Genomic DNA, 22047 nt, shown 5'->3' with positions numbered 1-22047 from the left:
CGGCTCAGTCGGTTAAGCGTTTGCCTTCCGCTCAGATTGTGGTCCCAGGGTCCTGGGATCAAGTTCCGCTGGAATCAAGTCTGGCATCGGGCTCCTGGCTCAGTGGCAAGCCTGCTTCTCCCTCTGCCTGCTGCTCCCCCTACTTGTGCTCTCTCTCTCTCTCTCTCGCTGACAAAAAAAATAAATAAATAAAATCTTAAAAAAAAAAGAAAGAACAACAACAACATTGAGCTTTGGAGTCAAATAACTTAGTCTCTCATCCAGCATCTTCATTTACCAGCAATTGTGACCTTGGGCAAATTACTTCTCTCTGAACCTCGATCTTCTCATCTGTAAAATGGGGATAATAATACAGACCCAAGGGGCGCCTGGGTGGCTCGGTTGGTTAAGCGACTGCCTTCGGCTCAGGTCATGATCCTGGAGTCCTGGGATCGAGTCCCGCATTGGGCTCCCTGCTCGGCAGGGAGTCTGCTTCTCCCTCTGACCCTCCCCCCTCTCATGTGCTCTCTCTCATTCTCTCTCTCTCAAATAAAAAAAAAATAATAATAATACAGACCCAAGAGTTCTCATAAAGTTAAAATAAAATGATATAAAGGAGACCGACATGTAGTAATTAGTAAATACTTAATAAATGAAAGCTATTAATGTTACTAAACAATCACCAAAACCTGGATATAATAATAGCACAAAATAGCAGTAGCTCTTTCTCTCATGATCAATAATTTTCAAATTTTTATTTCTTGTTTAGCCTTTTACTTGAGTTTTAGATATTCGTTTCCAACTGCTTGCAGAACTCCTCTACAGGACTATCACACAGGTACTTCAAACACAACATACCTAAACCTAACTTTCTTCTTCTCTCTTTCTCTTTTTTTTTTTTAGATCTTATCATTTGTTTGAAAAAGAGAGAGAGCACAATGTGGTGGGGGGGGCAGAGGGAGAGGGAGAAGCAGACTCCCCACTGAGCAGGGAGGCTGATGCAGGCTTGATCCCAGGACCCCGAGATCATGACCTGAGCCAAAGGCAGACACTCAACCAACTGAGCCACCCAGATGCCCCTATTCTTCTCTTTCTTATCTATAACACAAGTATATATTCCCATATTTTTGTTTATACTATTCCCTCTGCCTAGAATGCCCCCATTTCTGCCTCAAAAGCCTCTTCAAATATTATCTATGAGGCCTTTCCTAATCAACCTCACCGGTATAATGTCTCCTTTCTTTTTTCTTTTTTTTTTTTTTAAGATTTTATTTATTTATTTGACAGAGAGAGACACAGCGAGAGAGGGAACACAAGCAGGGAGAGTGGGAGAGGGAGAAGCAGGCTTCCCGCCGAGCAGGGAGCCCGATGTGGGGCTCGAACCCAGGACCCTGGGATCATGATCTGAGCCGAAGGCAGACGCTTAATGACTGAGCTACCCAGGCGCCCCTAATGTCTCCTTTCTTTAGAGTTCTGTAACATATATATTGACTTTATGAAATTTAGCTTACTTTGCATATTTGTCATACGTCATACATAGTTCACCTGTTAGACTTCTTGAGAGTAGGGACTCAGTCCCATTTTTGTGAAATCGGTAGGGTTTAGTACATACTAACATATGATTTTCACAAGTTGAAAACATGACTTTCTTGCAAATAAATATAAAATAAACATGTGTCAAAGACTTGATTCAACTCAAGTAATGAAGAAACTGATTCAAAGGATAATTTGAAAGAGATTTATTTAGTCAATCAAAGGAATGCTGAAATAAATTTGCTAATAGATGAAAAACTGGTTAATATAAGGCAATAAATTGTAACATTTGAAGTTGTTTTTTCTACTAGAGGGAAATCAATTGCTTCTCTACACAATGAAATTCATTTCCAGTGCTATAGACTGGAATCATCTGCATCACCCTCAGACAAGAATCACCTGCATTGCTCTCAGTTTTCCACAAATTAACCTCTACTCCTACAGTTTTGTAGAATTAAGTAAAAGGTGAAACCTAAAAGATCATATAATCACATACAAATATAAAATGTCAAAGATTTTATTTAAGTCATTAATTAATGCAGGAACTAATAAGATTTTATAATCAGATCAAAGAAAAAATCAAAACAACACACATATGGAGCCAAATAAGGAATGCTAAAATGAATTAGAAATTGATCAAAAACAGGTCAATATCCATAGGACAAGAATCAATTGCATTCCTCCTCATACAATTTACATTTCTATGGACAAGAATAATTTGTATTACTCATGGTTACCTACAACTTGCAGAGTTGTCAAGTAGCTCAAAGACAACGAAAAGCAGAGTCCTCACAACCTGGAAGGATGTGCTGGGCAACCTATTTTTCCACTGAAGGTACTTGGTAATCTTTTAGTTCACTTCAGAGCCTTTCACAATTTTGCCCTGCATTGGCCTAGTCATCAGAAACGTGCACCTCCCCCCTTTTGACCCAGACCCCTGAAGGCCTGCCACACTGTTGCCTGAGAGTATACTGGAAGAACACCCAGTTATTCCTTCTGCCTATTTCCAAGTTTGGGGTCATTTTTCTTGACATTCAGAACCTTAGAAATGCAAGTTGTTCGGTGTTTGTGAGGGTTGGTAATCCTTGCAGGTAAATTCTATAGTCCATATTTAGCTGTAGCAACTCTGAAATGTCTCTGGAGACTCAGACTGATAGGGGTGTGATGCCTGTGACATGAATATGGTATTTATAGAAATAGAGCTTTTTTTAAACTTCTGTTCCCTTGTATTCTGTTAGCCCTGAGATGCCTGAAAATGAAGCCACCTTCGCAATAACTGCTGGAGGGATTGGGGATGCCAAGGAGTAGGCGGCGAATTGATGCAGATTGTTTCTTAGTGCTTATTAGGAGCTGAAGAAATGGAAGAGCAGTCTCAAATTTCAGACCTTGAAGTAAGAGTTTGTTTTTTTCACATGTTATTACAGGAAAGTCAACAAAAGGAATTTAAATCTTATATTTATCCTAAAAGTCCCTGATGTATAATCACTATACATTGTATGTCAATTCAGGAAAAAAAAAAAAATATATATATATATATTCATACATGTGTATATATGAATAAAGCTATTGAAAACTAATTGGGAAGGGGTACCTGATCCTATCACTTTAGCTGTCCAAAGTCAGCCACTAAACAGAAAATCTAAGAGCCCAGAAATGCACCATTCTCCTATCATTTCCCCTTGAACACTTACAGAAGTGGACACACTTCCAAAAGAGGGGAAGCCATTTACAGGACACACAAAAAAGCTTTTTTTATTTACAACATCAAACTGTACATTCACCTCTATAGCAATGGAAAAGAAATATTAAATTAAACTAAATTTTAAACCATTTGACTTTTTGACAAGTTGAAATTACTTTTAAAAAATGTATTTCTGATTCAAACATATTTTATGGGGTGATAAAGAGGAAGGTAACTAGGAAATTTACAGTTTGGGGTAATCAATGTAGCATGAGTTTTATATATATATATTTTTAAAGATTTTATTTATTTATTTGACAGAGAGAGACACAGTGAGAGAGGGAACACAAGCAGGGGGAGTGGGAGAGGGAGAAGCAGGCTTCCCGCCGAGCAGGGAGCCCGATGCGGGGCTCGATCCCAGGACCCTGGGATCATGACCTGAGCCGAAGGCAGACGCTTAACAACTGAGCCACCCAGGCGCCCCATGAGTTTTATATTTTAAGTTTGGGGTAGAGAATTCAAAATATTTTTTAAAAAATATTAAAGTTAATTTACATGTAAAATTTCTGAACACTAAATTTAGAAATGTGCAAAAGAATATTGTTTTTTTCTGTTAAACAAAAATAAAATCTAGTTTTCAGAATGAATGTATGATAAAAGTATTTCAAAATTAAAATACTATTTATAATGACAATCTTTATAGACCTCAAAAAGATTTCATCTCTTACGTTGCATCACCTTGTATGAAAATGCAAGTATTGAAAGTACCATTTGTTACAAAAGATATTTGATTATCCATTCTCATTCACTCAGCAACGCTTAGAGCTAAAAAATAGACAAGGAAAGAATGGTTCCTGCCCCCAAAGAATGTGTACACTAGTTAAGAGAAAATACTAATATTTATGAAAGAATGAAAGAGAGCAAATGATTATTTAATTAATTTATCAGTAGTGTGGTCTTGGATTATAGGATTCCAAAAATGGGAGAGGAAAGGTTAAGCTGTGGGACAGCATGTGCAAAGGCAGAGAAGCTGGGATTTGGAAACAGAGACCAGCCTGACAAGCAGAAATTGTTCAGTGTGGGGTACTGGGAAATAAGAGCTTTTTTTTTGTTTTTACTTTTTTTATACCACAGAAGCTGTTTTCTGAAGAAGCAGAGATAAGTCATCTAGGAGCAGATTTTCTGTATTCAGCAAAGTCACTTAAATGACTTCTTTTGGTATACAAATATAAATGCATACTTTTTGCCCTGGGGAAGGGAAGATTTTGTTACTTGATAAAAACTGAGCTACAGCTAAAGATTCCCTGGTATGCAGAGCACTAGAGGGCAATGGACTAATTTATATAGGAGCCCGGAGCCTTTTGGTAGGAAAGGAAATATAAGTCCCAAGATTTGAGATTCAGAAAAATTTTCTGGATTAAATTGAGTAACCCCCTCACCAATGAGAATTTACCGAGAGGTGGGCAGTAGGTTTGGAAACCAGCACCTAATCCAAGGGCCTACCGTTCTGTGGGTAGGCTAGTTATAATATGACATGTAGCTAAAGCCGGAAACCTCTCTGGGTCCAGCTACTCTATGTGTCCTGCTTTGGAGAACAGTAGCTGAGAACAGTGAACTAAGAAGCTGTAACCTTGGGGCCCAACTTTGGGACAGCAGAGCAGATTGTGCGGTGCCCATGGAACTCTGCTAGGCCAGGGTTCAATATGCTGGGGCTTTCCAGTCCTCCCCCTCCTCTCACTCCTGAAACAGCTCTCACTCCTTATTCTAAGAGGGACAGAAAAGCTAAAAAACGAGCTTTTTTTGGTCAGGACTCTTGGTTGCAAGCCACAGAAACTTAAAGTAGCAAATGGAAGATAGGAATTCATTGGCTCATGAAACCAAAAAGTCCAGAAGTAGTGCTGACTTTAGCCACAGATGGAGCCAAGATCTCAAACAGCATCATCAGGACCTGCCTCCTTTTCGGGTCTGATCATTTCCATGCTGCTCTTGTTCGCAGACAGGCTTTCCCCGCATAGTAGCCAAGATGCTGCTTGAGGCTCTAGGCTTACATCCCACTAAGTTAGAAAACCCACTAGAAAAAGCATGCCTTTTTCCTCCATAGATTATTCATTCTGTGGAAAAAAACAAACAAACAAAGACTATCAAATGAGAACAGAGGTTATTTACTCAGAGTTTGCTACAGCAAGAGAGTCAGTGACCTCTATTTGCTTTTCATAGAGACTCAAAGGCAGGCAGAGGAATGGGAAAGCTTTATAGTAGAAGAAGGAAAGGCTTTAGATGTGTTCTGATTGGAAGTTGTTGGCATGGGGAAGCTGGAGGATTAATCTGATGGAGACATAGAAAATGGATAAAGGAAATAACACTGGCATCAGGGAGACATTTTAGGAAACAGTTACAAAAATTAAACTGTGAGATGGTAAATACTGGGACTGGAGTAGCAGTGAAATAGACATTTCAAGAAGGTGGTTAAGAATTGGTGTGAGATTGGGGCGCCTGGGTGGCTCAGTTGGTTAAGCGACTGCCTTCGGCTCAGGTCATGATCCTGGAGTCCCGGGATCGAGTCCCATATCAGGCTCCCTGCTCAGCAGGGGGTCTGCTTCTCCCTCTGCCCTCTTCCCTCTCGTGCTCTCTGTCTCTCATTCTCTCTCTCTCAAAAAAAAAAAAAAAAAAAAAAGAATTGGTGTGAGATTGAATAAAAACAGAAGAGTCACAGGTGACTATTGACAAAGTTCTCTAACCTATGAAAGGAGATTATATTTGTATCATGATCAGGAATGAGGAAGTGGCTAATAGAGATTAGGGCTTTTACCTGGGAAGGTTTGTGTATTAGTTTTCTAGGACTGCCATAACCAAATACCATAAACTGGATGGCTTAAACAACAGAATTTTATTGTCTCACAGTTCTGGAGGCTATAAGTCCAAGGTCAAGGTTGGTTCCTTCTGAGGTCCATGAGGGAGAATCTGTTCCCTGCCTCTTCCATTGCTTCTGTTGGTTTTCTGGTGACCTTCAGCATTCCTTGGCTTGTAGAAGAATCACCCCATTTCTGCCTTCATCTTCACATGACATTCTTACTATGTGTATGTCTTTGTGTTCAAATTTCCCCCTTTTATAAGGATACCAGTCATGTTGGATTAGATGCCCACCCTACTCTAGTGAGACCTCAATTTAACTAATTACATCTATAATGACCTTATTCCAAAATAAGGTCACATTCTGAGGTATTAGGGGTTAGGACTTCAATGTATGAATTTTAGTGGGGACAGGGACCATAGCAGTTAGTAAGAATCAGGTAAAGTCAAGGGTCAAACATTGTTGGCCCGTAACCTCCTCAGGAGCTTCCCAGGGGTAATCTGAAATCAGCCCCCATGGGTGGAGGACAGGGAGAGACTGAAGAAAGAGGCAGACCCCTCTCTTGGTGGGTGGCCATTTTAATAAGCAAAAGGAACTTACATATGAGGCTTGTCTCAGGCAGCAGCAAGACAAGTTTGGATCCCTGCACCCGCCCACCAAATCTTAAAAGTTTATGGAGAGGCCTTAACTGGGTTCAGTCACATTGAGAAGACCAAGAACACCGTACAGGTGTTCTCAACACCACACTATCTCAAGTCTATCCTTAGAAAAATGGGAAAGACAAGTGAAACCCATACTCTAAGGATGGGGGAGGGGGTAAGGAGCTCCGATTGCCTGAGTCTAGCTCACAGGTCAACAGGCATTCATGTCTTCTCAGTGACCTCCCCTAACAAACACCAGGATGCACAAGACACAATCTGTACTCAATACAGGCTACAGTCAGAAACATGTAAGTCAAGATCTAGGGAAACCTAGTATCTACTTAGAAAATGAAGAGGGTGAAATAGAATATTTCTACCACTCCTTTCTAACTTTCCTGTTCAATCATTCCTTAAACAGAAAAGAAAAAAACAAGGATAGAAAGCCCGATTAGAATAGGGTGGCCAAGCCAAAAATAGGGAATACAATAGACTAGACACCTGAGAAGGGATATCTTTTTATGGCGAAAAGAGGGATTGGGACCTTGGACACCAAGCTTACCTGGTCAAGTCTTCTTCACCTGACTCTGGCTTGGATATAGTGAATGTTTATAATTTTTTGGTTGTACAGTTTCCATTTTTCTATTATAATAACACTCTGGTTTTCTTTTAAAGAGTTATCTCTCCCCAGTTCATGTAGTCTATCCTGAGACATTGGATACTGAGTGATAGTTGCAAGGATTGAAACATGGGTTAGAAGCCACTCATTTGTACAGTGACAGCAGGGTGGCCGAGCCAGCAGCAGTGGCAGTGACCTGGCAGTCTGTTCCTGCTGCTAGACTGCAGGTTTCTGACTCCTCAACTGCAGTGTTGTTCAAACTCCTGTCCATCCCTGGGGTGGTTTTCCAGCCTCCTGCCAACTCAATGACTCCTAATGTCCTTCTGACAAATTTTCCTTTGCTTCAGCTAGCCAGAGTTGGACTATACATACTACTTGCCATCTAGAACTCCAACCAAGGCACAGAGAAAGTGATTCCCAAATGCTGCTTCAGGGAAATGGAGAAAAAAGAAGCCAGGAAGGGCTTGCTTAACACCCAGATGAAAGATTCCTTATTATTCATACTCTTCATATGTTCTTCTATACCAGTCTTTTTTGTTTTGTTTTGTTAAGTAGGCTCCATGCACAGTGTGGAGCCCCATGCAAGGCTTGAACTCATGACCCTGAGATCAAGACCTGAGCTGAAGTCAAAAGTCAGACACTTAACCTACTGAGCCACCCAGGTGCCCCAGTCTTTAATATATTAAAAGGAAATTTGGGGGATGCCTGGGTGGCTCAGTCGGTTAAGCATCTGCCTTTGGCTCAGGTCATGATCCTAGGGTCCTGGGATCAAGTCCTGCATCGGGCTCCTTGCTCAGCGGGGAGCCTGCTTCTCCCTCTGCCTGCCACTCATCCTGCTTGTGCACTCTCTCTCTCTCTGATAAATAAATAAAATCTTTAAAAAAAAAAAGGAAATTTGGGATTTTACTTGGCCGAATATAAAAGAAAAACTGAAAATAATGGTGTCTTAAACAAAATCAAGGTTTATATTTCTCTCATTGACAAGTAATCTGAAGCCAGGCAGTCCAGAGATGTTATGGTACCTCTACTTTGTCCTAGGGACCCCTACTTTGTCATCAGGCTTCTTTCTGCTTGACCATTCTCGCTCTTGGTTTCCATCCTCAGGGTCACCTTATGACCTAAGATAGTGCTTGGAACTCTTGTCAGAGAAACCAAGCTGGGGGAAGAAAGATGAAAGGCAGAAGGGCAGAAAAAAAAAGTTCCTTCCAGCTGAGTCAACCCCTGTGAAGCAGCCCTCCCACACACTTCTGCTTGTATCTCATTGGCCTGAACTCAGTCACAAAGCCATATCTACACACAAAGAAGTAGGGAACTAGTCTTTTGTTCTAGACAGCAATATGCCCAGCTAGAACTGAGAGTTCTGTAAGTAAGGGGGAAAAGGAGAACAGTTGTTGGGTAAGCAACTAGCAGTCTCTACCACAAAATCTTTTACTTCCTCAGCAAAGACAAACTCATTGAAGGTCTGTTATATACAATGCAGGGCATTTCAGGGGTTTTCTATTTGTACCGGTAGAGCTGGTTGAGGAATATATCAGTTAGAATGCCTTCAGCTGTGGAGCACCTGGCTGGTTCAGTGGGTGGAGCATGAGACCCTTGATCTCAGAGTCGTGAGTTCGAGCCCCACATCAGATGTAGAGAGTACTTTAAAAAAAAAAAAAGAATGCTTTCAGCAGCAAGTAACAGAAAACCCAACTCAAAGGAACTTAAGCAGTGAGGAAATATGCCTTCTCATATAATTAAAAGTCCAGAAGTTGACCTTAATTAATTAACTAGTCAGTTCATTAATATAATTAATATAGTACTTAAGTTAATAGCAACTATATAATGTCATCAAGGGTCCAGGTTCTTCCTGTTTCTTCACTTTCCCATCCTCAGTGCTGGTTCATTCTCCAAAAGCTCCCCTCATGGTCAAAAGATGGTTATAGGGTTCTATTTCACATCCTAATATGACAACATCTAGATAAAAGAGCAAGGAAACAACCCAGTCACACAGCTGCCTTCAGCTCATGGGTTGGCTGGAGGGTCTAAGATGGCTTCACCCATGTGTCTAGGGTCATGGCAGGGATGGATGAAAGGGTGGGACTTCTCTCTGTCATCATTCAGTTGTCTAGCCTGAGCTTCTACATGGTACCTGCGTTCCAGAAAGGCAAGTGCTTATCAAGCTTCTACTTGTCTCATGCTTACTAATGTCCTATTGGCCAAAGCAAGTCATGCACCAAGTCCAGAGTCATTGTGGGAGGGGACTACACAGGAGCTTGAACGCCAGGAGCTATGGTTCCTTGGAAGTCATCAGTGTAACAGTATTCTACAGGGTACTATGTTGGGCCTTTGTAGGTAGGGAAAATTCATCTTCAGGAGCTTACAGTATGGTCAGAAACATGAGACACAAGCTATTAGAAAGTTAAATAGCAACACAGGATTTAAATAACATTTTTAAGACTATGTAAGTCTAAAGGCAGACACAGAGAAAGGAGTTTCGACCTGGGAAAGCTAGTTGGAATTTTCTCAAAAGGTCTCATATGGTGGTGAATGTTCCATGCCTCAGGGTCAGGCCTTCAGCCTTCATCTTCAATGTATTTAGTTCTCCAGTATTGATTAATTTCTAGAGAAATAGCTCCTTCTGACTAAGCACACAAGCTGCCAAGTAGAGTATACCAGAATGCCAGTGATATTGAAGAATGGACTATAATGGCAAGCTGATCAGATGTCAAGATTGACCTACACTACCCATTGCCTCAGTGAGCAAGTTCAAATGAAGCTAAAGTTGCTTGATGAATATGGAATCAGAATAAGGTTGCTTGATGTCCACAGTAGCCAAAATACGGAAAGAGCCCAGATGTCCATTGACAGATGAATGGATAAAGAAGATGTGGTGTGGGGCACCTGGGTGGCTCAGTTATTAAGCATCTGCCTTCGGCTCAGGTCATGATCCCAGGGTCCTGGGATCGAGCCCCACATCAGGCTTCCTGCTCAGAGGGAAGCCTGTTTCCCCCTCTCCAACTCCCTCTGCTTGTGTTCCCTCTCTCGCTGTATCTATCTCTGTCAAATGAATAAATAAAATCTTTAAAAAAAGAAAAAAAGAAGATGTGGTGTATGTATGTATATATATACAATGGAATATTACTCAGCCATCAAAAACAATGAAATCTTGCCATTTGCAATGATGTGGATGGAACTAGAGGGTATTATGCTAAGCGAAATAAGTCAGAGAAAGACAAACATCATATGATATGATATTCCACTCATATGTGGAATTTAAGGAATTTTAACAAAACAGATGAACATAGGGCAAGGGAGGGAAAAAAATAAGATGAAAACGGGGACACCTGTGTGGCTCAGTCGGTTAAGTGTCTGCCTTTGGCTCAGGTCATGATCCCAGGGCCTGGGATTGAGCCCCGCATTGGGCTCTGTGCTCAGCGGGAGGCATGCTTTTCCCTCTCCCTCTGCTGCTCTCCCTGCTGTTCTCTCTCTCTGTAAAATAAATAAATAAAATCTTTTAAAAAAATAAGATGAAAACAGAGGGGGAGACAAACCATAAGAGACTCTTAACTATAGAGAACAAACTGAGGGTTGCAGGAGGGGAAGGGGGTGGGGGGATGCTGTAACTGGGTGATGGGCATTAAGGAGGACACTTGATGTAATGAGCACTGGGTGTTATATGCAACTGATCAATCACTAAATTCTACCCCTAACACTAATAATACAATATATGTTAATTAAATTGAATTGAAATTTAAAAATCTTTTTAAAAAGAAGCTGTATCCCAGAACAATAAAGAAATATTAAGGTTGCTTGGATATAAACCTTGAATTATTAATGGGCTCAGAGGGCCCACTACATCCATTCTCATTCATTCATTCATATGTACATTTTAAATGTATTATGGACTATTTAAGACAAAAAGGATCAAATATAATGCAGCTGATACTTGTAAAATGAAATACTACCAATACAATTGAAGGCGCCTGAATATCCCCTAGGGTTGAATCTCTTTCCTCCCCGACAGAATTAATCATTTTTCTGAATTTGTTGTCAAACACTCCCGTACATTTCTTTGTTCTTACATTTCATATATGTGCATCCCTAAGTTATAAAACATACTGCCTTGTATTCCACCAATATTGAGACACCAGTTAGTTGCCAAGTACAACAGATAAAGATAGGAATGATTAATCAAGACAGTCCCTGAGGCATGGACTCACAGGGAAAATCACCCAAGTAATTACAAATGTAGCTAAGAGCTACAAAGCAAAAGGACAGGTTCCTATGAGAGTCCTCACTCAGGGAACTGCCTTTCTGGGGTTAACCTGAGCAGGTTTGGGGCAGGCACAAAGACCTGCCAGGTAGTCTGGACACTCACATTGCCTTGACAATGTACCCTCTACCTTGGGTACTCTTGGATGGCTGCTTTGCCAACCTTTTCTCCACTCCTTTCCTCAAGTAGTTTCACTCCTTGGCAGAGAGCAAAAAGCCTGTCCTGAACACTACACTCCCAATTCAATTCACAAGTACTGCCAAGAGAGTCAACTCCCACGTTTCCCAGTCTAAGAACTGGTCTTTGCAGCAATTTCAGTAGGTAAAGGAGGTAAAGCCATGTGAATCTACTCACACTGACGTATTTACTCTGGGCAGGAGCCCATTTGGGGGGGAAACCCCTGTAAATTCTCAAACATATATGCCTAGAATTATATATATACACAAAAGCAAAAGTCTCTCCTTTTGACTCTACCCAGTACCAATCTAAACCACGCCAAGATCAGGTAGAGTGTGTGTGTGTGTGTGTGTGTGTGTGTTTAGGCTTGGTGTCCTCGTTTGGCGAAGTCCTTCCTCAGAGATAACCCTGATGCTAGTTGGTTTTCCTCCAAGTGTGTGCAAACTATATTTTGTCTCTGTGATCAAAATTATGTAAACACCAGAGCTTTCCTTCTCATTATGTAATACCTTTAGAGACACCAGTTGGTGTTTAACTGACCCATCGATGTTTTCACTGTCTTTGTCCTTATGTTCCGATTTTTGGTGCCAGCCCGTTTTTCTTCACATTATTAAGTCTATGTATTTCCAAAGTTCAATTGTAATTCTTTTTTTTTTTTAAAGATTTTATTTATTTATTTGACAGAGAGAGACACAGCGAGAGAGGGAACACAAGCAGGGGCAGTGGGAGAGGGAGAAGCAGGCTCCCCGCAGAGCAGGGAGCCTGATGCGGGACTCGATCCCAGGACCCTGGGATCATGACCTGAGCCAAAGGCAGTCGCTTAACCAACTGAGCCACCCAGGCGCCCGATAGTTGTTTTTCTATTGCTAGCACGCAAGGAGCCCATAACGTCAGCCGTACCCATACCCAGACTTCAACTGCCGAAAAGCCTGGGCCTGGCTGCAAACTTTGCAGCAGTGGGCATGGGTGGGGGACGGGGACTGTAGGAGTGAAGAGTAACAGAGAATTCGGGGAACCGGGAATCTAAAGAAAATTACACCCCTGTGCCTTACCTTCTACTGGAACATCTCAGAATTTTCTCTGGACTGAGAGAAAATTACCTCCCATGTGGCTGCATCCACACTGACAGTCTCTGTTCTCAACCAGTACCCATCTTAAAGAGGAACTCAGCCTTCCATGGCATCTTAACAGCACCTCTGTTAAACAAACACCCTCTACTGAGCACTAGAGAACATTACTGATTTTTTTGAAGGTAAAACATTGCCTTATTGCCTCCCCCCACTTCCCCCGTGCAAAACATTTTTACTTTCTCTGGCTTCTCAGATTTTGCACTCCCATACACATCATTTAACACTGTCTTTAAATTCATTCATATTCAACAAACCAAAGAGGCTTCAGCTACTAGGATCCCTTGACTTAGAAGGCTGCTAGGGAATCATAACAATTTTTTGTCACCAAAAATATTTTTCTTGTCCCGCCCTAATTAGAAAGGCACTATTTGCTGAGGCAAAGGGCAGGGTGGATACATCATCCTGTGCATTCCAAAAGATAAGTGCCAAGCATTTGTGTATGCAAGTGTAGTATTCATCACACCTTGATAATTATAATCCCCCCTTTCTCATTTAGAGTCTTTAAGAGGCAGTAACACTGTTAATCTCTATGCTTGTGAATCATTCTCTTTAATTCTTAACTATGTCACCCCTAGTGAGCTGACTATATAGTCTCAATTCTCTTCCTCCTCAGCTTGCTTGCATGCTGTGCTAAAAGGAGGAACCCAACAGCTGCCCCCATTATCTATCAAGAGAACAGAAAAAATATTGTTTCCAGGTGGTGACTAATGCCTCTAAATGCCAGAGGACAGACAGAAAATCACGTCTCTAAGTTTCCAAGCAGGGAGGGGACAGAAGTAGACCTTCAGTTTTTCTATTTGCATGTATGGACAGGGATTAACAAAAATCACAAAAGTTGGCATAAATAAATATTTTAAATGTGGGTGAAGACTAGAGAATAGAGATTTGCTGAAGCAGGGAGGTGGTGAGAGGTTGGAGCCAGAATTTGGAAAGCCTTCAATGTCAGACTATGAAGCTAAAACTGGGTCTTCGGGTCACGGTGAGCAACAGAAAATTTTTAAGCAAGAGACTTATACAGAATAGTGAAGTTGAAAAATAGTGATGGTGGTGGGATTCTATTCTTCTAGGTCTCTCTGAAACAGAAGCCACTAACACTCACATTCAACTGGAGTCAATGATGAACACCTCTCGGCCAAATTTCCGCCTGGCAACAATTGACTGGATGGTGAAACACCCACTTTAGATGGAGCATGGCAACCTGGTCTGGGTTCACCTCTTTAGATTAGTGGTCTTCAAACAGTTACCCTAAGAAAATTCTGAAAACAGATTTTAGGTTGATACACCTTTTTCATTGTAGGTTTAAATTGTTGTTGTTGTTGTTTTTAACTAGGCTCCACACTCAGTGTAGAGCCCAATGAGAGGCTTAAACTCACCACCTTGAGAACAAGACCAGAGCTGAGATCAAGAGTCAGATACTTAACTGACTGAGCCACCCAGGCGCCCCTCAATTGTTTTAAAGGCTGAAATTTATGATACAGTGAAGTATTGACATTTTAACATGAAACTATCACATCCACGTTGCTCTTTTAAATGTATCCCAATGGAATTTAAATACCATAGCAGTTTGATACCCAACATCATCCTTTAAAAATACATGAATAGGAGGGCCCCTGGCTGGCTCAGTCCGTAGAGCATGCGACTCTTGATCTTGGTGTTGTGGGTTCAAGCCCCACACTGGGTGTAGAGATTACTTAAAAATAAGAAAATCTTAAAAAAAAATAATAAAAATACATGAATAGGTTCTTCTTTAAGAGTTGGACATTTTATATGGTTCTTTTTTTTTTTTTAAAGATTTTATTTATTTGACAGAGCACAAGCAGAGGGAGAGAGAGAGAGAAGCAGGTTCCCTACTGAGCAAGGAGCCCGATATGGGACTCGATCCCAGGACCCTGGGATCATGACCTGGGCCGAAGGCAGCCGCTTAACCGACTGAGCCACCCAGGCGTCCCCATTTTATATGGTTCTATTTTCTCTTTGGACTCTTATTTTCTTTCCAGAATTTTATCCCATATTTTTATATCAAATTTGTTACTCACCATTTATTTCTGTCACACAGAATTGTGGCACAAATATTAAAATATTTTTTCTCATTTCTTTTTTAAGATTTTACTTATTTGAGATAGAGTGAGTGAGAAAGCAAGCACAAGCAGGGTGGGAGGGCAGAGGGAGAGGGAGAAGCAAACTCCCTACTAAGCCGGGAGCCTGATGTAGGGCTCAATTCCAGGACCCTGGGATCATGACCTGAGCCAAGGGCAGATGTTTAACCAACTGACCCACCCAGGCGCCCCTTTTTTCTCATTTCTTATGATCCTAAGGCTCTACATATTAAAATTTCTTCTGGATTAAGTTACCATAATAATTACTACTAGAACACAAACAAAGCAACATAAATATATTAAAATTCTTAAGGGGTGCCTGGGTGGCTCAGTCGTTAAGCGTTTGCCTTCGGCTCAGGTCATGATCCCAGGGTTCTGGGATCGAGCCCCACATCGGGCTCCCTGCTCAGCGGGAAGCCTGCTTCTCCCTCTCCCTCTCCCCCTGCTTGCGTTCCCTCTCTCGCTGTGTCTCTCTCTGTCAAATAAAAAAAAGATTAGGGCGCCTAGGTGGCTCAGTTGGTTAAGCGACTGCCTTCGGCTCAGGTCATGATCCTGGAGTCCCTGGATCGAGTCCCGCATCGGGCTCCCTGCTCAGCGGGGGGTCTGCTTCTCCCTCTGACCCTCCCCCCTCTCATGCTCTCTCTATCTCATTCTCTCTCTCAAATAAATAAATAAAATCTTTAAAAAAAAGATTAAAAAAATAAAATTCTTAATAACTATTAAACAGGGAAATTTTTTACTGGGGATGTATCTTTTATTTTTTAATTTTCGTAGACTTTTTTTTTAGTTTATTTATTTATTTAAGGAATCTCTACACCCAACATGGGACTTGAACTCACAATCCCAAGATCAAGAGTCGCATGCTCTTCTTACTGGACCAGCCAAGTGCCCTGGGAATGTATCTTTTAATAAGATATAGGCAGGGGCGCCTGGGTGGCTCAGTCGTTAAGCATCTGCCTTCAGCTCAGGTCATGATCCCAGGGTCCTGGGATCGAGTTCCACATTGGGCTCCCTGCTCGGCAAGAAGCCTGCTTCTCCCTCTCCCATTCCCCCTGCTTGTGTTCCTGCTCTCTCTATCTCTCTCTCTGTCAAATAAATAAATAAAATCTTTAAAAAATAATAAAAAAAATAAGATATAGGCAGATTAAGAAAAAAAGATCCTGTATCCATGGAAGCATATTACTTTTGGCTATTCTTTTTCCCCCCTCCCTTTTTATAGCTATAAGTGCTGAGAAACTTTAATCACATAATTTAGTAGGTGGAAGTGGAAAAGAGTTTTGTTCTAGTAATGTCACTCAATTCTTTAACCTCCTTGCAAGTTATATGCCAAAAATCTCATAATCTATCTTAAGTTATTTTTAATGATCTGCTGGCTGAAAATTCCACATGGCCCTCTTTCCATTTTGTTGAAAGCAAAAAACTGGAATTTTCCTAATTTACAAAAGGATGTGTTAACAAGTCATTAGAATCATTTACTTTTCTCACTTCTATATCATCATTTTGAATTGTCCCTGTATTCAACACCTTTGAGATTTGCACATACATGGCAAAGTCCATAGTGAGATTTTGGATAGAAGAGAAATATTCTTTTTGTTTGTAAAGTAAGGTGACATTTAAAACAAATTTCTCAGTTTTATCCATTTTAGAAAAGAGTGTATATGAAAGTTCACGTTTTGGAAATAGATTTCCTATGTGACCCTCGAATGCCATAGTTTGAAGGCAACTTCTTTAGGTTCCCTTGTTGACTGAAGAATGTCAGTATTCTCAACCTCTTCTATCTAAAGTACAATCAATACAATTAGTTAGTTTTTTTCTCAGAAAACTAACCTCAGTCCTACAAAAGCAGAAAGCAGAGGCAACTGTGTTTCACATTTGGGGAGTTTAATGACTATGAAATTGCAGAGTTGTAACACTGGGAGGAGAGAATGTAGGTACAGAATTTAGCATAGATGGTTGACAGTAAAAGTAGCTTAAAAACAAAAACCTCTGGCTTTAAAATCTAAACAAAAGAAATAATTCTCTTAGTGGTTGGAAACCGAGTCTCGAATATAAATTTTACTGCTATAATAACAATAAAATGGATAAAATGAAAAATGGCATTGCTATTGTTGGCAGGTGGAGTGCAGAAGGCAAACCAAATTTGCAGAAAAACTTGACAGTTGAAAGAGAATGATAATCATCCTGTGATCCCACAGGGGGGTAGTGGAGCATAGGGCTTCTTGAGCAGCTGTTCTCAATTAGAGTCATTCTCAATGTTCCCTAGGAGACATTTTGTGACATTTTGTTGTCACAACTTGGAGGAGGGGGGAGATTCCATTGGCATGTAGTTGGTAGAGTCCAGAACGCTGCTAACATCTTACAACGCATAAGATAAGCTGCACAACAAATTATCTGACCCCGAATGTCAAAGGTACCATGTGAAACCTAGCTAGAGCACCTGTGTTTGAGTCCCAACTAGGCCAATTGCTGTGTGACCCTGGGTGAATGACTTAGCCTCCTAAGCCTCAGCTTTCTCATCCAAGAAAGTGGAGAGCTGATGACTGGTAACATTTATTGAGTGTTATGTGCCAGGCACCACTCTGAGTGGTATTTTCATTTGTTCCTTCTAAAATCCTATGAGGTACTATTATCTCATTTACAGATGAGAATAAAATAAAGCTCACAGCACATGCCTAGGATACAGTGGGCATGAGTACACAATAGCCATCAGTTCTTAGGGTTTTTTTTGAAGCTTTACTTTTTTTTTTTTTTTTAAAGATTTTATTTATTTATTCATGAGAGACAGAGAGAGAGAGAGAGAGGCAGAGGGAGAAGCAGGCTCCCAAGGAGCAGGGAGCCCGATGCGGGACTCGATCCCAGGACGCTGGGATCATGACCTGAGCCGAAGGCAGACGCTTTAACCATCTGAGCCACCCAGGCGCCCAAGGCTTTACTTTTTTTAGAGAAATTTTAAGTTTACAATAAAACTGAGAGGAAGGTCCAGAGATTTCCTATATACCTCCTGCCCCACACATGCATGATGTAGGAAAGATGTTGGGGTTCAGAGCTGATGGCCAGGAAATAATTCTTGAAATGTCTTTGGTGCAAAAAGGTGGTTTTATTAAAGCACGGAGACAGGACCTGTGGGCAGAAAGAGCTTCATTGGGGTAGCGAGGAGCGGCCGATTATATACTTTCAAGTTGGGAGGAGGTTAGGGATAGTGTAAGTCTCTAAGGAATTTTGGAAACAAGGTTTCTAGGACCTTGAGGGAGCTAGCTATTGTTAGGAAAAGGTCATTTATTACTGTCTAAGAAAACCTTAGTCATGAGAACCTTCAGATGTATATCGGTGGGTGTTATGCTTGGGGGATGATTGCCAACATGTATCTTGGGGGGGTAGAGATAAAGGAAGTTTCCAAAGGAGTTTTTATATGTTAAAGTAGACTTACAGGATCCTGAGGATTGGGCTAAGATTGCCTTTTGCCATTAACAAAGTATTAACATGTTGAGTTCCTAGAGGAATGTCACTCTGCCTGTTTCAAGGACTTGTCAGTGGGCTGTAGGTAGTCAGGAAATTTAATTTTTCTTTTGCCTTTGTTTCCCACATCAATGCAGGGCTATTATCAACACTTCCACATTCATTACAATTGGTGAACCTACATTGGCATGTCATCATCACCCGAAGTCCATAGTTTACATTATGGTTCATTCTTAATGTTATACATTCTCTGGGTTTGGATAAATGTGTAATGATATGTATTCACCATCATGGTACCATACAGAATAGTTTCACTGTCCTAAAAATCCTCTGTACTCCATCTATTCATCCCTCCCTCTTGCTAACCCCTGGCAATCACTGATCTGTTTACTGTCTTCATGGTTTTGCCTTTTCCAGAATGTTATGTAGTTAGAATCATACAGTATATAGCCTTTTTAGATTGGCTTCTTTCACTTAGTAATACACAGTTAAGATTTGTCAATGTCTTTTTATGACTTGATAGCTCATTTCTTTTTTCTTTTTTTTTTTTTTTTGCTGAATAATATTCCTCTGCCCTGACGTAACACAGTTTATCTGTTCACCTACTGAAGGACATCTTGGTTGCTTCCAAGTTTTGGCAATTATGAATAAAGCTGCTATAAACATCCGTGTGCAGGTTTTTGTGTGGATGTAAGTTTTCAAATGTTACAGTAAATACCAAGGAGCATAATTACTGGATCATATGGTAAGTGCTTAGGTTTCAAAAAAAGATGAAGTGAGCAAAGCATATTTCCTTTTTCCCAACAGTCTTGGCTATTACTAATGAAATTCCTAGGTTCTCTGACCTCTCTACTTAATGAAAATCTTTCTCTGTGTTTAGAAAAAATGTAATAAGCTTCAACCATCTTTGGTAAGAAAACAGATATATCAAGAATGAGAAATGCATACTATGGATTCACTTTATAATAAAAAACTTGTCTGCCATAGGAAAACTAAAAGTTTACTTTTTTTTTTTGAGGTGGTATTAACCAAATAATGACATAAATATATAATTACATACTGTGAAAAGCTTTATGAAGACAAAGGAGCTATGAGATTCTATAATATAGGGACCTATCTAGTAGCAAAATATGAATTATTTTCCCTCAGCAAAACATAGGGAGGGTTTCAGTGGACCTACCTTACTTTATAAATTATTTATTGTTATATAGAGAGCCTCAGATTGAATTGCTTAGCATGTATGATAAATAGGCAAAACAGTCCAAATCATTCCTTCAGTGCCTGTACAGTCTAAATCACAGGAGCTTAATTGTTGTATCATTCCTACAAGGTTATCCTTGAGTCTTCTTTCCTTCATACCCCACCCATCAGCAAATCGTTGGCTAAATTTTCATTCAGACCATTTCTTCTTTACCCATTCCTATTAATCTGTACCAAGCCCCATCATCTCTTGCCTGAACTACTGCACTAGCCTCCTAATCAATCTTCCTGCTTCTGCCCTAGCTCACTCTCAATTCATTCTCTGTACGGTAGTCATAGGGGTCCTTATACTGTGTCACTCTAAAAACTTTCTAGACATTTCCATTTTACTGAAAAGACAAGACAAAGTGTTATAGCAGCCTACAAATCCTTCAAATCTGGTCCTCTCCAGTCTTTCCTCTTTGCTATAGCCAGTCACATTCTGCCTCCGGGCCTTTGCACATGCTCTTTCCTCTGCCAGCAAGGCTAGCTCCCTCCCTTTAGGGCTCTGCTCAAATGCCACTTGATTAGGGAGGCCTTCCCCCAGGGCACCCCATGTAACACTATGACACCCCTATACTCCCCTCCCCCACAGGCACAGAAACACTATCCCCTTTCCCTGCTTTATTTTTCTATTTTAGTTAGCAATATTTAAATAACATAAAGATTTATTGTCCTATCTCCCCCACTAGGGTATAAACGCCATGAGGGCAGGAACCCATGTGTTGGCCCTAGCACAGTGCTTGGCCCAGATAGCGTTCAACACCTGTCCAGTGATTCCGACTGCGGCCCCAGAGACATCTGAACGGCTTGTCACGAAGCTCCTTTCCTTGTGCTCCTTTTGTAATAATTTGGGACACATTCACAACAGAGTAGGAGACAACACTCGGCCCCCGCAATGAGGGACCTCAAATCTCCCCCCTTGCACCCATCTGTAGAAATAAACAAAAGAGAAGTCGGAAGAGCTGCTCTCCGAGGGCCTTAGCTGCTCGACAGCTGTGTGACGCTATCTAGCCAGGCTTGCGAGCCTGTCAAGTTCAGTCTGAGGGAGAAGAAAGCAGGACATCGGAAACCAGCTCAGACGGACTCAAGAGGAACGCGGTCTGGCCTGGTTAAAAACACGTGCTTATGCCTTCACCTTTTCTGTGTGTAGAGGCCACCACTTTTAACCCTTCTCGTCTGGGGAGAGCGCTACGGGCCAGCCAGGATCTCCTGAGGCAGCGCCGAGGAATGGCGACCAAGGGACCCAGGTGTCTACCTCAACAGGAGCTCTACCCACGTTTTGGTTGTTAGTCAGCTGTGCTCAGCCGGGGATAGTGTAAATATTCTGCTCAGAAAATGCACTTCAGTGTGAACCAAGTGCAGTAGGGAGTGCTTTAACCTAACCGGGACGTCGTCAACCGATCACCTCCTGAAAAGAACGGACAAGGAGCATCCATCATGGCTGCCGGGGGCAGCGCAGCGAGAGGCAACCGAAAGAAAATGGCGCCGGGGCGCGCGGCCAGTGACGGCAGGCCCAGGCTGGCGCGGCCAGGGAGCCGGCAGGGCCATCTAGGGGCGCCAGCCAGGGACCCTGAAGACCTGCCCGGGCTTAAGATGCCTGAAGACCCTGACACTTGACGACTACAACATGGAGGACAGTTATTGTGTCTGCAAAGCAACTTGCACAAGGAGGCCCGCGTTCCGTCTCGGGTTCGGAACCGGCAAAATCCTCTATTCTCCAAACAGAATGCGTTACGCACACTGCGCATCTTCGCAATAGTGGGCCGGGTAACGACGCAAAGAATGTTACGTCGCACCGGAGGCTCTTCCCCTCACCCCACCCCACGTTCTAGTTCAGGTGGCGCGAGAATTCTACGCCCGCTTCGTACTTTATTTTTCTTCTACGGACTGCAAAATGTACCCGTCTGCGCAACTGACGTAAAATGCTTCCAAGAATACCCTTAGTACTCCGCCAAGCCCTCGGGCTATTCCAAGACGCTGTTTACGTATCGTCTCCGACGTACGTAGCGTTAAGCTGGAGCAGTCTCAGCGCCGGCCGCCATTTTGTGCAGTCGCTGGGAAGGAAGGAGACGCCTAAACCACGGCACTGCCGGGTTTGAGCGTAGCCAAACCTACCCACTGTTTTTATAATCCCGATTCTCTGTGTTTTGCTCCCGTCTCCGACGAGAGAGGCGGCGACGGTGGCGTCTGCGACGGGAGACAGCGCGTCGGAGCGAGAGAGCGCCGCGCCTGCCGCCGCCCCAACAGCGGAGGCGCCGCCGCCATCGGTCGTCACCAGACCGGAGCCGCAGGCCCTCCCGAGCCCGGCCATCCGTGCCCCGCTCCCAGATCTCTATCCGTTTGGGACCATGCGCGGAGGCGGCTTTGGGGACCGGGACCGGGATCGTGAC

General features: G+C 42.0%; 2 protein-coding genes across 2 annotated transcripts in view; both read left to right on the top strand.

Annotated features, from left to right (window-relative positions):
* Window positions 1–3322, top strand: part of DMC1 (DNA meiotic recombinase 1) — a 38938-nt gene extending 35616 nt beyond the window's left edge. Inside the window, exon 14 of the mRNA XM_031018278.2 lies at window positions 2751–3322. Coding sequence (XP_030874138.1) covers window positions 2751–2820 — 70 coding nt within the window. The 3' untranslated portion in view covers window positions 2821–3322. The remainder of the gene's footprint in view (window positions 1–2750) is intronic.
* Window positions 3323–21551: 18229 nt separating this feature from the next.
* DDX17 (DEAD-box helicase 17) overlaps window positions 21552–22047 on the top strand; it is a 17135-nt gene continuing 16639 nt past the window's right edge. Inside the window, exon 1 of the mRNA XM_081819001.1 lies at window positions 21552–21574. Within this exon, the coding sequence (XP_081675127.1) occupies window positions 21552–21574 (23 nt within the window). The remainder of the gene's footprint in view (window positions 21575–22047) is intronic.

The sequence above is a fragment of the Leptonychotes weddellii genome, chromosome 5, assembly GCF_054177405.1.
Source record: "Leptonychotes weddellii isolate Sample4059 chromosome 5, ASM5417740v2, whole genome shotgun sequence".
NCBI classification, from domain to species: domain Eukaryota; kingdom Metazoa; phylum Chordata; class Mammalia; order Carnivora; family Phocidae; genus Leptonychotes; species Leptonychotes weddellii.
Note: the sequence above shows the minus strand (reverse complement) of the source record. Positions and strands in the feature narration are given on the sequence as shown.